This window comes from Sceloporus occidentalis, unplaced genomic scaffold (assembly GCF_023333645.1).
Source record: "Sceloporus occidentalis isolate IW3139 unplaced genomic scaffold, rSceOcc1.0.p SCAF_7, whole genome shotgun sequence".
NCBI lineage: Eukaryota > Metazoa > Chordata > Lepidosauria > Squamata > Phrynosomatidae > Sceloporus > Sceloporus occidentalis.
In genome coordinates this window covers 84,247,039-84,261,045 of record NW_028316987.1, presented here as the reverse complement: position 1 = coordinate 84,261,045, position 14,007 = coordinate 84,247,039, and the positions used below count along the sequence as shown (strand labels likewise).

Below are 14,007 nucleotides of genomic sequence, written 5' to 3'. Positions count from 1 at the left end.
ATTATTGGACATGGTGTTTTAACGAGTGACTCAGTTGGTCAGGTGACAGTGTAAAATTAAGTAATAAATGACAAGGAATAATATACCAGTCAAATAAACCTTGTACAGACATTACCCTCTTTATGTTCTCAAAATGTATTAGGGGGAGGCCTGGATGAGCCCCAGTCACCACAAAGCCTCGAGTTTTGTCATCTCACCATCATTGAAGGGAAGGTTACATGTGCAGGTTCTTCACAGAGTCTGGAGTTTTATCCTGTCAATATTCCCAGTTACATGGAGGAGTGTATATGCATTCAGGCCAAACATTCTTAGGCAGGTTACATACCGCCATTTGGGACGTCCTCAGGGCGGTATACAAATAAAGTTTTTATTATTATTATTATTATTAAAAAAGGGGTGTCTCTTCTAGACGCCCCTACTCCTGTTACGGACTCTGTCTGTAACAAATGGTGGCGGCCGTTCCACGCAGCCGCCACCATCTTGACGTAACGGATGCTCTGCGTCTGCACGTCACGCCCCAGAAATGACGCCGCGAGTGCGCGACTAGTGCCTCGCAGCGTCGCTTCCGGGGAGCAAGAAGGAGCGCAATTTTCGCGCTCCTTCTTGGCAGCATCCGGGAACCGCGCCGTTTGGCTGCTGCGGTTCCCGGATGCTGCAACCGGTGGTGGCGTGAGACGGCCCCTTCTGGGCTGTCTGTAACGCGCCATAGGTATATTTTGCAGATCTTCTGCCCATGTGTTATATTCTGAGGGTGGTGTTGCAGGGATCTTTGAAGAGGGCCAGTATGTATAGCCTCTTACTCCTCCACAACTGCCTGGAATGAACTGACTCTGGAGTAATCTATTTTAATATTCTAACAATTTAATTCTGTTTTAATGTGTCACTTTTCTATGTTTTTAATTGTATTATTTTTAAATATTGTAAAGCGGCTCTGAGTCCCTATTTTGGGAAAAGAGCAGGATACAAATAAATATAATAATAATAACAATAATAATAACAGCAACAACAACAACTGAAGATAATTTCTGTGCAGACTACAGTGTGTATTTTAATCTTTCAAACTGAAGTATTACATAGGTTCTTACTCATTCCTAATGTGAATTAATTCAAGTTTTTGTTACCAAGTATCTGGACTAGATGTTCTTTTTTTAAAACTTGGCAATAATGTAATGCTGGTTTCATTGTCTCCTCCCATTTGTAATAGAATTACATGTTGAGTTTCCCTTATTCAGAATGACTGGGATGAGAAGTGTTTTGGATTTTGGAATCTTTTTGGATTTTTGGAATATTTGCATATACATAATAAGATATCTTGGTGATGAGACCCAAGTCTAAACATCAAATTTATTTAAGTTTCATATAGTGCTCCTGTTATCCATGGGCTTACCACCCATGGATTTGAGCTTCCGTGGACAGCAGACTCCCGTTGTCCCACATTTTTACTTATCCACACGGGGTCTGGAATGGATCCCCCATGGAAACGAAGGGATGACTGTATACAGCTCATAAACATAACCTGAAGGTAATTTTATACACTACATTGTAAAATATTTTTTTGCATGAAACAAGGTTTGTGTACATTGAACCAGACACAAACCCATGTGGACAGTTTTGGATTTTGGAGTATTTTGGATTTTTGGAATTCCATATAAGGGAGACTCAACCTGTACATACCCAAAGAGGATTCTTACCAAACAGTGAATTTCTGATTTTGGAAGACAGAGCCATTTTCCTTCCTTAATTATCTTTTACTTATAATATAATAATAATAAATCTTTATTTATATACCACCCTGTGGCGAACCAATCCGGGCGGTTTACAACATTAAAATAACATACAGCATAAAAACAATATATTTCCCTCCCCCCTTAAAAAGTTATTAAACAACATATCTAATTTAAAACCACAATAACTAATTAAAATAACAATAAAGTAAACAAAATAATACCAACCAACAAACCACTGCAACTTCAGTTCTAAAGAAAAGAAAAGGGGGCTTTGGAGACATTACTGAGGAGGGGGGAGATCCTGAGGCCGGGATATTTCAGTCTGGGAGGGCCTGCCTGAAGAGATCCGTCTTGATAGCCTTTTTGAAGCTGTCCAAAGATGTTAATTGACGGATCTTGTCCGGCAGGTCGTTCCAGAGCCTGGGGGCGACAGCAGAAAAAGCCCTCCGGGAGGTCACTGCAAGCCTTGATTTTTGAGGCTGCAACAAGTTCCTCCCAGAGGACCGGAGAGCGCGGGGAGGATTGTATGGGAAGAGGCGGTCTCTGAGATACTTTAGCTTATGGTTGCTTTGCACTAGTACTGTCTTAGAAATTGATTGTAAAGCAAACCTGAGATAATGTTCATTATGAAACCTTTCAGAATGCTGTTCTCTTGACATTATGTATCATGTTAGTAATATACAATTATAAGCATCCTTTGTAGATGAAAAGTGAAGAATTGGCTTGAGAGTTGTTGCCTTTGAAGTGGGGAATATATAGTAATTTAAAAATTATGACTGAATGCTTATTGTTAGGATTAACATTTTTTAAAAATGAGAAATCTCTAATTTAAACGTTATGATTGAATGCTTATTGTTTACATTAACATGAATTTTTATGCTACTGCTAGTACGTAGAGAGATTGATACACTTAATGAGCGCTTAACAGCTGAAGGCCAAACCATTGATGGAGCTGAATTAAGCAAGGGACAGCTGAAAACAAAAGGTAAGAAGAGTCTTGACAATATGCTTCTTATAGCTGACATTTTATAACTTAACCTGGCAATCTCTTGGAAGGATATTAATACCAGTGTTCAGATAAGATAATAAAATAACCTGTTAAAAACAAAATTCCTTTTAAATTTATTTGTCTCAACAGCCAGTCATAGTACCAGTCAGCTCTCTCAGAAATTAAAGACTACTTACAAGGCATCTACTAGCAAGGTATGATACACCATAAACTTTTCCTTTACCTAGAACATTTAACCAACCAGTCTTACTGTGGCAGTTTTGTTTTAAGCACTGTCTTTATGTAGGAACACTTAATGAAATCTATTAGAACAGTGTTGTTTCAGAATAATTTACATCATTAAGAAAAATCACATAGCAAATCTAATGGCGGGAGGTTTGTAGCAAAGGAGAATTGTTAAGAGGATTGCTTTTGTAGATGCCAACACAAAGCTAAAACTAATAGTGTTATTGATAGGATTCTACAAAAGTACTTAAATTACTGTATATACTCGATTATAAGTCGAGAAATGTATGCCCCAAAATGATTCCAAAATCATAGGTCAATTTATATATGGAGCATTATGGTAATACTGCTTATAAAGTTCCTGAAAGAAGTGTCCACCTTTGTAGCCAGGGATCTTTAAACAGCTCCCCATTTGAGTCTCCACGTGCTCTCCTGTGTGTGCGTGTGTGTTATCCGTCAGCCTTTCTTGGTAAACAGAGCAAACAAACAGCAGTTGAGGCGAGGGAGGGAGAGAGAGAGTTTGACTCCCTGTTTGAGTCCCTGCACACACTCCTCTGTGTGTGTGTGTGTGTTTACTCTCAGCCTTCCCTCATAGCCAGAGCTAACAAACAGCTGGTGAGGCAAGGGAGAGTGTACGTGCTTAGGCATCTACAACATTTTGCAAGCCGTGAGCCTTGAAATGCGTTTGGTAAAGGGAAAAGAGAGAGAGAGAAGTTTGTACCCTCTTTTGAAAGTCATGAGCCTGGAAAATGCTTTTGGAAAAGGGGAGAGAGAGAGGTTTGTACCCTGTTTTGCAAGCTGTGAACCTGGCAAATTCTGGTGGTGAAGGGGGGGGGGAGGGAGAGTGTGTGTGCTGATGTTTGTTTCCCCATTTTCCATGCTGAAACTGGGAGACGTCCAGAGAGGGAGAAGGAGGGAGGGAAGTGGTGGTTTGTTTCCTCCTTTAGATCCATTGTTACATGCTCCATTGTTCGACCCTTGACTTATGCATGGGTCATATCAAAATCCATGATTTTGGCCCCCAAAACTGCCCTTGAGGTATACATGAGGTCGACTTATACACAGATATATACAGTAAAAGAAGTATTAAATTATTTCCCCTAATATTTCTCATAGTTCAAGGGCATCATTTCTCTTGTGTCCCCTTTGCAAAGCAATTTGACTGACTAATCACATGTCAGCTGTAGAGTTCATATTCTCCCCGACCCCCCCCCCCCCCATTTTCCTATCTTTTGAAATAAACCAGATTTTCAGGCACAAAATTAAATTAGCTGTGCACATATTTTTAAAAAAAGTCTTATGCACATAGTTTTGAAAATTCCTATGGAATCAATATCACATTTCTAGGATGAAACACTTGTCTTTTCCAGTCATGGCTATCACATGAAATTAAGGTTTGCTTATCAGCTGTCAAAAATATCTTGTCCTATTGATTGATTGGGAGGGGTAGTACTTTCTGATTTTTTGAAAAACAAAGGAGAAAACCACTTCCTCCCTCAAATACTCTCTTTTTTGTTTTTCTGTGTAAGATGTATGCTTACACAGTTTGAATCTGCCTCTCCTCCCTCTTTGTAACTTATGTCTGTGTATGTGCCCTCAATTAATCTGTCAACTTAGGTCAACCCTATGAATTTCATACGGTTTTCTTAGGCAAGGAATACTGAGAGGTAGTTTTGCCAGTTCCTTCCTCTGAAGTATAACCTGCAGCACCTGCTATTCATTGGTAGTGTAGTATACAAAAAGACTATTGGTACTAGGATTGTCTACAGCGAGCCTCCCCCTCATCCATATGATCTCCACTACCAAGGAGATACAATGCTTATGGTTGGAACAGAGTGTGTAGGTTTGTAGCTTAGGCTCGCACCACTGGCCTTATACTAAGATGACAGTGCCTACCTTGATGCTAGGTTGACTGCTGCCTAAGTGAAACCTATTTGTGGTGTCTAAAATGTTGTGAAGAGGAGGGATTTTAAGCTCAAGCCTCTTACACCCTGGTGGCATTTAGGCATCATAGAGCCTCTTGTCTTAGCAGCTGCAGAAATGCTTTAAATAATAATCGAAACCTATCCTCAATGTAACATATTTCAGTGCATTATCCTTTTTGGTCATTTTTAATCAGATTCTCTCCAATGAACCTTTTGTAGTATAAGTGGCCTACTGCCATTTGATCAAATAAAATATTAGTAGATGAAATATAATGTCAATGTGTAGATTTTGAAGAATTTTTTGAAATGCTTTAATGGCTTCTATTTACAGTGCTAATTTTTAGTTTAAGGAATTGTCATCCTTTCACTTTCTGTGTTGTCCCAATCATTAATATTAATGTTGTGGGAAGGAAATATATCCCCTTCCATTTTGTATTGATAGATCATTTATTTATTAAATGTGAACAGCAGACTGTTCAATTTCTACATAGTCGCTAAAGTAAAGAAATTTGCTGTGAAGTGTATGTTATAAATTGTTGTTCTTTAAAAGCAAGTGCTGAACATTTATCTCTTCTTACTTGCTACATAGCGCTCAAATTCTTTCCCAGGCAAATCAGGTGGACCTCGCAACTTCAGCGTGGGAAGCTGGGAAATATGGGGTGGAGACTCCTGGGTAACTGCTTTGCTTCCCAGTGTGCCAGTTTGCATGCCCAGCTAAACAATAGTGAGTGGTGGAACATGCAGAATAGTATATTAAGCAGTTTTTCTCTGAATGCCATATCTGCCAACTGTGCCCTCTTGGTGGACCTTGTGTTACCCAATTTTTAGTTAATTCTTGTTTTAGTTTTTAGGTGTTAGTTGTTCAATCAGGATCTAACAAAAGAGGCAGATTTCCCCCATTATATTCCTCTGTTACAATTCAAAATTATTAAAACTAACTACCTATTGCTATTAGAATTATATAATCATATACCCATAGACAGACAGAGATCTCTGTAGGGCATAACAGATCTATTCCTCCTTCCTCTGCAAATGATTATACACAAGCACTCAAGACTACCAAGCCATTGTAGAGAATATGAGATCTGTATATGCACACATATCTTTTTACTTGTGTAAGAAATGAATCTGAGTGTGGATAAGATGTAAGAAGTACAGATCTCTTATCTTCCATGATAGTCTGGTACTTGTTGCTTGTATGCTGGGATGAATGGGAGAGGGGAAGAAAGCTCTAATATGCACTAAGAGGATCCTTCTATATGTCCATTTATTTAGCAGATTTGTACATATTCATATTGCTGGAGAAGTTTATAAAACAGAATTAATTCCCTTTTGAGATTTCAGAAATATGTTGCTGAACTTTTGTCAGACTGTGGTTGAAAACATTGCAGAAATGATCCAGTTTGAGACCACTTTAACTGCCTTGGCTCAGTGCTAGGGAATCCTGGGAATTGTAGTTTATTGTGGTACCAGAGCTCTCTGACAGAGAAAGCTAAATGTCTCATAAAACAGTCCTCAGAAGTCCCTAGTATTGAGCCAAGGCAGTTAAAGCAGATTCAAACTAGATTATTTATGCAGTGTGTTTTGGACATATAACTTTTTGAGTAGTGTCTGGAAGAGTAGTAAATAATAATATAAAAGTTAGCTAAATTAACTGTGAATGAAAAGGCAAATTCAGAACTAGAAACACAAATGTGTAGCTAGTACTAGATGCCCCAGGTGGGTTTGGGTTTCATAAACAGCAGCTCCATCCCTACAATACAGCCTGATAAACCTCTTTTTAAACTGAATACTCTGTAAAACAGTGGTGGTAGCATATAAAATTTCTTCAGAGAAGAAAAAAAATCAAATCTACAGAGGCTGCAGGAAGAACCATTTTAGTGATCACGTGGAAGTACTAAAATGAATTGTTTCTTAATAAAAAGAACAACAAATCTCCTGGTAAGGTAATAATAACTGGTTGTTAATTATATATTTGGACACCTTAAGCTACCTAATGAAAATATTAGTAGATGAAATATAATGTCAGTGTGTAGATTTTGAAGAAATTAAAATTGCATGGAATACACTCATATTCTATGCAAAAAGAAAAAAAAACTATGCAAAGCTGGTTGAGATCAAGTCTAGTTCCAAAGACTTTACTTGGACAATAGAATCAAATTGTAGTTTACTGGAATTAAGGCTGTGTTGGCAGTGAATGAGTCTAAAGAAGGAAATCTGGAAATTTTTATAGGAGGTAATAATCTAAATTAATAGAACCTGCTGACTTTCTAGTTTGGGTTAACTGGGGTAAATGTTTTATTTATTTAAGATGAATAAATTTAGTATAGTCTAATCCTTTCTCTATGTTTTGTGGTTTGTAGTCTGGAAAAGATTAGGTTTTCAAATATGGATAGGATTCATCCTAGTTTATGTTTCAGAAAATAAGCAAGATATAGGTGCGTTGTTTTCCTGTATGGCTGTCATAAATCAGAAGAGGCTGTAGAACTTCTTGTACTTGTCAGTAAAAAGACTACCGTAATCAAGGCTTCAGATTTTGGAAGTAGAATCAAGCACAGTTTAAAACTTTGCAGTAGGTCATATGAATTAAATACAGGTAATGTACAATAAACCGAAAGTTATAGAGTTATAATAAATTTTGTGGATGTTATTGTAAGGAGTTTTTACCATTTCATGGCAAGTAAAGAGAAATTACACACTTACTTTTTGTTAAGGCACATGAAACAGCCAATTAATTCCATGACAGCATTTAACAGAGGCTAAATCATAATGATTTCTCTTAGTGCAACATACCAGACTTGACAACCAGCAGTGTATGAGCCTATTATAAGTCTTGAGGTTAGACTGTGAGTAGGCAGTGATGCTTTTTTAATTCCAGGAACTGAAGAATACTAGCTACAAACTTGTATTACTCTTCTGTAAGTTAAAAAGAGCCCAAATATCAAATGACATTAAAGATGATACCTGTATTGTGGCTGAAGTAGGCTGCTGTTTGTGAAAACTACCCTGCAGAAAGGTATATAAAGCATTTAGTTAATAGTAGACTCCAATAGACAGTGAAGAAATAAGACATTCTTCTTCTTTATGATCTCCTCTAGTGTAAGTGTTGACACCCTTTAAATGTATTAGAAAGTACAATGGTCCTCATTTGTAAATCTATCAGTCTGTATTCTTCTGAAACATTGTACATTAGCAATGTTGTGAGGAATTTTAAGTAGGGAATAGGAGCAGCCTAGTTTTAGTCCACATATGATCTTCTACCCAGGAGCAATTTTTCAGGTGCCCCCTTTAACCCCAAAAGATGGAGTTACTGCAGCAAAACTACTTTCATATGCAGGTTTCAGTGTCTTCATGATATTAGCAGTCATTAAGCCTCCCCCTTTCTTGTAATGACCAATCTGCATGATTACAAGTCCCATTACTAATCTGGTAAACAGCTGTTGTGAGTCCTGTCTTGCTGAACTGAAAGACTGTCTAGCAACAGACCAGCTCACACCTCAAAGAAAGCAGTGCACGTATGCAGTGATCTTGGGCTAATTCTGCAGCACTCAGGCTCTATTCATTGTCTTCCACTGTAACCAGTGTGGCGTGTGTAACAATATCAAAACCCATATCTAATAGGAAGAAATGACTGTTAAGAAATATGCTGAGTGGTCTGGGAGAAGGAGAAAATTGGTTGAGAATAAACAGGTGTAGCATAAGAAACAAGTGTAGAGTAAGAAGTATCATATGGCCTTCCAGATGTAAGACACACACATCAGCCCTAGCTAACATAGCCAATAATGCAGGGAGTTGTAGTTCGACAACATCTGGAGGGTGGCATAATTGCCAGCTTTGGCATGGAGGCTAACAACTATTATGAATTAGATAAACAACCATGTAGGCTGTTGAAAAACAAAGGACATGATCTTCAGACAAGGCATACTTACTGAGGACACTCTTGGACTATTCTGCCAGGATTTGTCATTCTACCCAGGCATTCTAAAACCAATGTTGTATTCATATCCTCTCTTTTCCTTGAGTTAGATTTTAACAAAAACATGTATCTTAGCTAAATAAATAAAAAATTTAAAAAACTATATTGATAATAGGTTTACAGAGTAGGCCTAAGGTGTCCCTTAGTAAAAATAAATGGAAAGCAGAATTAACATACATGTCACTTTTCCAACAGCAGACACTTTGTGAGCTTCCACCATCGGGAGTTTGGAATCTTAGAATTTAAATATTTCAGAGAACTATGCTGTGTAAATTTCTTAGGAAACCAAAGAGATCTTATAATAAATTACTTTCCTCGTTGAGGTGAGTTGTGGACCCAGGAGCCTATCAGGACTCTTTCCCACTTCTTGTTAACAATTGAGAGCTATGCAAGTTGCTCCAATTTATTCTGCAGTTCCACTTCTCATACATAACTCTATTTTGTTTGAAAACATTTATTAAATCTGACAACTGAATTTTAATATTGCCTTGAACATTTTATGATTAATTCCACACTGTGGTTTAAGTACTAATCTGAACCTAGTTATGCAAGAATTAACCTGTTTCCTTTTCAATGCATCCATTGAAATTATTGCTTCTACTTGTTTTGAAACAATTCTGCTCATTAACTACTTAATTATGATTCCATCTAGGTCTCATTTCATCATTGTAAATATTAACAAGGAGGAAAAAATGGAATACTGTCACGCCCTAAACCGTTTTAGGCTTCCTCTGGTCCTTAAATTATTCCCTCCCTAAAATTTAATTGTATATGTTGATATAATACCTTGTCTTTTATTTTGGTTTTTATCATTGAACATTCCTAAGACCTTGCTTATAATAACAGAATTGACTATAATTGAAATCTTTTTCTGTGTTTGTTTACAAGACAATACATGTTGCATCAAGGATTTTGGCTTAACTAGGCTCTTCATATAACTGCTTCTAATTCTAAGTTTACTTGTAGGATATTTAATGAGTCTCCTAAATTAAAGATGAATATACACATCTTCTTCTTTCAAGCCTTTTAATTCTTTTTGTGGCAACATTTTCTCTTAGTGCTGCAATTGATATACAGTAGGTCTTTGGTATCTGAGGGGGTTTGGTTTCAGGAAACCCCGTGGATATCAAAATCTGTGGATGCTCAAGTCCCATTATGTACAATGGCATAGTAAAATGATGTCCCTTGCAAAATCAAGGTTTTTGGAATTTATATTTTGAAAAATATTTTCAAGCTGTGGATAGTTGATCCCATTGATAAAGAATCCATGGATACAGAGGTAATGCCTCAATTTCTTTCTGTGGAATTACTAGCAGCAAACATTGGTTAGATGAAATTACATTTAGAATAGGCCATTATAATCAAGAGAAGTTAAGTTAGTTGTGACTAACTTAAGTTCTAATGATTTGAATGTATCTTCTCTATGACTAAATCTCGATCTAACTCTACTTCATAGGGAGCCACAAGTATTCTTGGCGCAATTAAGTGAGGATATAAAAACACATGCATTCAGACATGTCTTAAAATGATATTTCCTCTTTACTAGACAAAAAATCTTAGGCTCTCACCTGAAACCGTTGTTTGGAAATAACTTTCAACTCTATCCCCTCTTGTCTCTTTTTGTTTTAAGATGCTTCTTAGAAATGTTTTCCAAATTAGAATTTTTAAGTAATGGGAACACTGTTAGAAAAAACTCCAGCAGCTTAAGGCACACTTTCAAGCACCATTAATTTTCCCTGGATCATGTATGTAATGACAGTATTTGCTTCATGTATCCTTTTTAAACAGATCCTCGCAGTGGCTCACCCTAACAGTTTATTGCAATTGATTTATGTGAATAAATAATGCATACTATAATAGATGAGAACTGCATAGAAAGAAGTATTACTATGATTTAAACCATTAGTCCTCTACCTTTTCAGATGTGAGACCCACCATTAACCCTGATCTATAACCACATACAACCATTTCATTTTCTGCCTCTGTAAGGATTAGCAAACTCACCTGGATGAAGGACCATGTTCCTCTCCCCATGTATAATGCTCTGTAAATTATGAACCTTGAAATTTAACCCTGAAATCCTTCAAACCCAGTGTTTGTATCTTGGATCCTGAGTTTTGAGCAGCTACTCAGAAGTGTGTGCTGAAACATTCAGCTGTAGTTTCTATTTGATAATTCAAAATATCATAAACAGATTTTTCCTAAAGGGACTCTGAAAATGCTATTTATCTGGGAGCTCAAGATGACTGTACTCTATCACTTCTTAAAGATATCTCAGTAACCTTTGTTGATTTATCAAATATGGGTTTTCATGACATAATGGTCCCCCCACCTTTTAAACTCATCTTTGAATTTCTGTAGGCCACTTTCACTGTGCCATGCTCCATTTTTTTGCATGTTGGGTTTCCATTTGGGTTTTTTTCCCCTCCCATTTCTCAGCAGTGGTAAGTCAAGCAGCTGTTAGTGCAGTAGATGTCATTGCTCAGTACAAATCATTGAGAAATGCTGAGTGAATTGGAAAATTCAGACATTTAAAAAAATTGATTTGCTACTGTACACTAAAAATGCCACAGATGTTGCTTGTGATAAGGAACACCACCAAAAATATCAATTAAAAAAATGGGCATAGGTTTTGAGAGGTTATCAGTCTTCATTGTTGGTGTTAACTTGGAATTCCAGCCAGACAAATATTTATACACTAAAGGATAGTACTGCAAAACTTGATCTTAGTCATACAGAACAGCACAGAACTAGCAGAAAATCTTGGCAGAGGTTTGAGGAGATATGGAAGTGATACTTTGGGCATATTCAGTAGGCTCCAATACTGAATGAATTAGTTGCATGCTTCTGGAGAGCAGCACAAAACTACTATAGAAAGTTGTCATTGATCTGAATGGTAACTACAATTTTAGGAAACTTGACTGGATGTGTCAGTAAACTGTGGCACAGAATGAGCCCAAAATGTTTGGCATAATTTTGAGGGGCCACCACATACTTGGTATCATAGTTAAGAAGATCCCCTCCATCTTCTTTATTAGTGACTGTCAAAACATCACTAATAAAGGCTTCTTCATTCACTACCACAACCCATTCTCCTGTTAATTGGAGCATACTAAATTCCACATGTTCCAAATCCCTTAAAGCTTATTTTACTGCTTTAAGTAGGCGCTAATGCTATGGTGAGCAGTAGCACCCATATAAGTGGGACAGACGTTGAATCCCAAACACAATGTTTTTTAGCTATGAATGGTTCAGTCTGAATATGTTTGGAATTTTTTTGGATTGTGCCAGGCCATATTAGAGACCGCTTAAAAACCAAACTGGTTTTGTAGGCATTTTATAGTCCTGCCTTACATGGGTTTTCTCCACACTCTTAGTGCTGCTTGTCTAACCCACCTCCCAACCTATTAGTTGAAGACAGAGGTAAGATGAAAAAAAATGCCAGATGGCTATACTAATTTAACATGCTTCCTTCTGGATATTTGCATGATCTAGAACTGCAGATATTTTATATCTGACTTCATTTTGTTCTTCCATTTTTTATTCTGATGATCCAAGATTTATGAAGTTCAATACACCTAGTTGTGTGTTTGGAAACCTAAGTCCTACATGCTTTTTTACATTGTTACTATTTCCCCGAATACACAAAAGAGGAGTGGGGGGTCTGAAGTCAGTTTACAATAACAAAAATCCACTAATAAGGCTCAAATTATCATCAATAAAGCATATAAATTAATGGAGGCAGTTCATGTATTCAAAAAGTGTCCCACCACAAAATGCAAAAAATATATATTAAAATATGGATAGAACATTGAGACTATTGAGCAAACCATGGTGAATGCTAATCTATCCAACCTTGGTGTAACATCTTTTTACACTGTAGGGGCTCTAGCAATCCACTTTTACTATCCTATGTTAAATTCCACCTTGTCCTTACAGAAATGTAGTTTAATGGTGCATGAGCATCTGTAATCATTGAAGATTTATAAGCTCAAATAATATGAATCAACTTCCAACTAAAAGGAAGCCGCCATAGATCATTACCTTATTGTGTGCTTTAGAGAGGCACTGAACACATGTGGCTGTACTAGTCAGCTCCTTTCTACAAAGGCACTCTGGTATCCAATATGCCTCAGGCATTCAGATTCATATCTACAAAAACAGTATTTTTAGATATTAAAGCACCATTATATTGTTTATGTTGCACAAGATGGTCTTGTTCCTTATTTCACAGGTCTGAACTTTAGAATGTAAAATTTACTCCATTCTAACAAATATTTATAAACAATTATTGCTGCTTTAGATTGCTCCAGACATTCAAATATTCCATCTGTTGTTCCTGCAACACTAGTGCCAAAACACTCTGTTTACAGGGAGAATTCTGGAAAAGTATGAACTGTTTATACCTCCCTTTTCCTGCTGAGGTTTTTTTTTAAAGCAATGGTTGCAAGTTGGGAAAGGTTTTCTCCATTTTTTCTCCCAAAGGCACTAATCAGAGCAGGCAAGTAAAGTAATTAATATAAGCATTCATTAGACTTTTCTCTTATTTTCTTTTTTACCATTTCTTTTATTTCATACTGTACTATTTCTTGAAAGGAATGTTTCATTGTCATGCAAAAAACCAAAAAAACCTGGCCTCTGCTTCCAGAGTGATTGTTATTTCCAGCTGTGATATTTTGCCATTTCACATGGCTTTGGATTTTTTTATTCATTATTTCTTTCCCACTTTACCCATTTTGGGCTAGCTGTATATAACAAACAGATTTGTATGGTTTTAGGCAAAAAAAAAAAAAAAAAAAAAAAAAAAGAAAAGAAAAAAAAAAGAGCAAAGTGCTTCTCAGATTATACTTACCTGTTTATCGAAAAAAGGTACAGGGGAATCTGAGAGTTTGCTGCGTTATGACCTCCTAAAATGTTCATATTGGGCCAAATTCTGCTTTGGCGCTTACAATATAATGTCCTAACTTCACACAGGACAAATTTGGTCCCATTATTTTTAGGAGAAAACATCTTAAAGCTTACGCATCCATAGACTGCTAGAGTTAAATGCATCAACAGCTTTTATGTTGTGCATTTAAGCAGGATGGCGGTGGTGCGGGGGGGGGGGATAGTGGTAAGCAATTGTATTTCTATACTTTGTGTCTC

At 36.9% G+C, this 14,007-nt stretch overlaps 1 protein-coding gene across 4 annotated transcripts in view; it reads left to right on the top strand.

The window, feature by feature from the left end:
* The window catches only part of WDR37 (WD repeat domain 37), a 60,366-nt gene that overhangs the window by 18,816 nt on the left and 27,543 nt on the right, over window positions 1–14,007 (top strand). For 3 of the 4 annotated variants that reach the window (XM_089533517.1, XM_089533518.1, XM_089533519.1), the window contains 3 exons: window positions 2,617–2,712; window positions 2,866–2,930; window positions 5,476–5,559. In XM_089533517.1, the coding sequence (XP_089389643.1) occupies window positions 2,617–2,712; window positions 2,866–2,930; window positions 5,476–5,559 (245 nt within the window). The remainder of the gene's footprint in view (window positions 1–2,616; window positions 2,713–2,865; window positions 2,931–5,475; window positions 5,560–14,007) is intronic. The other variant, XM_089533520.1, reaches the window with a different exon arrangement.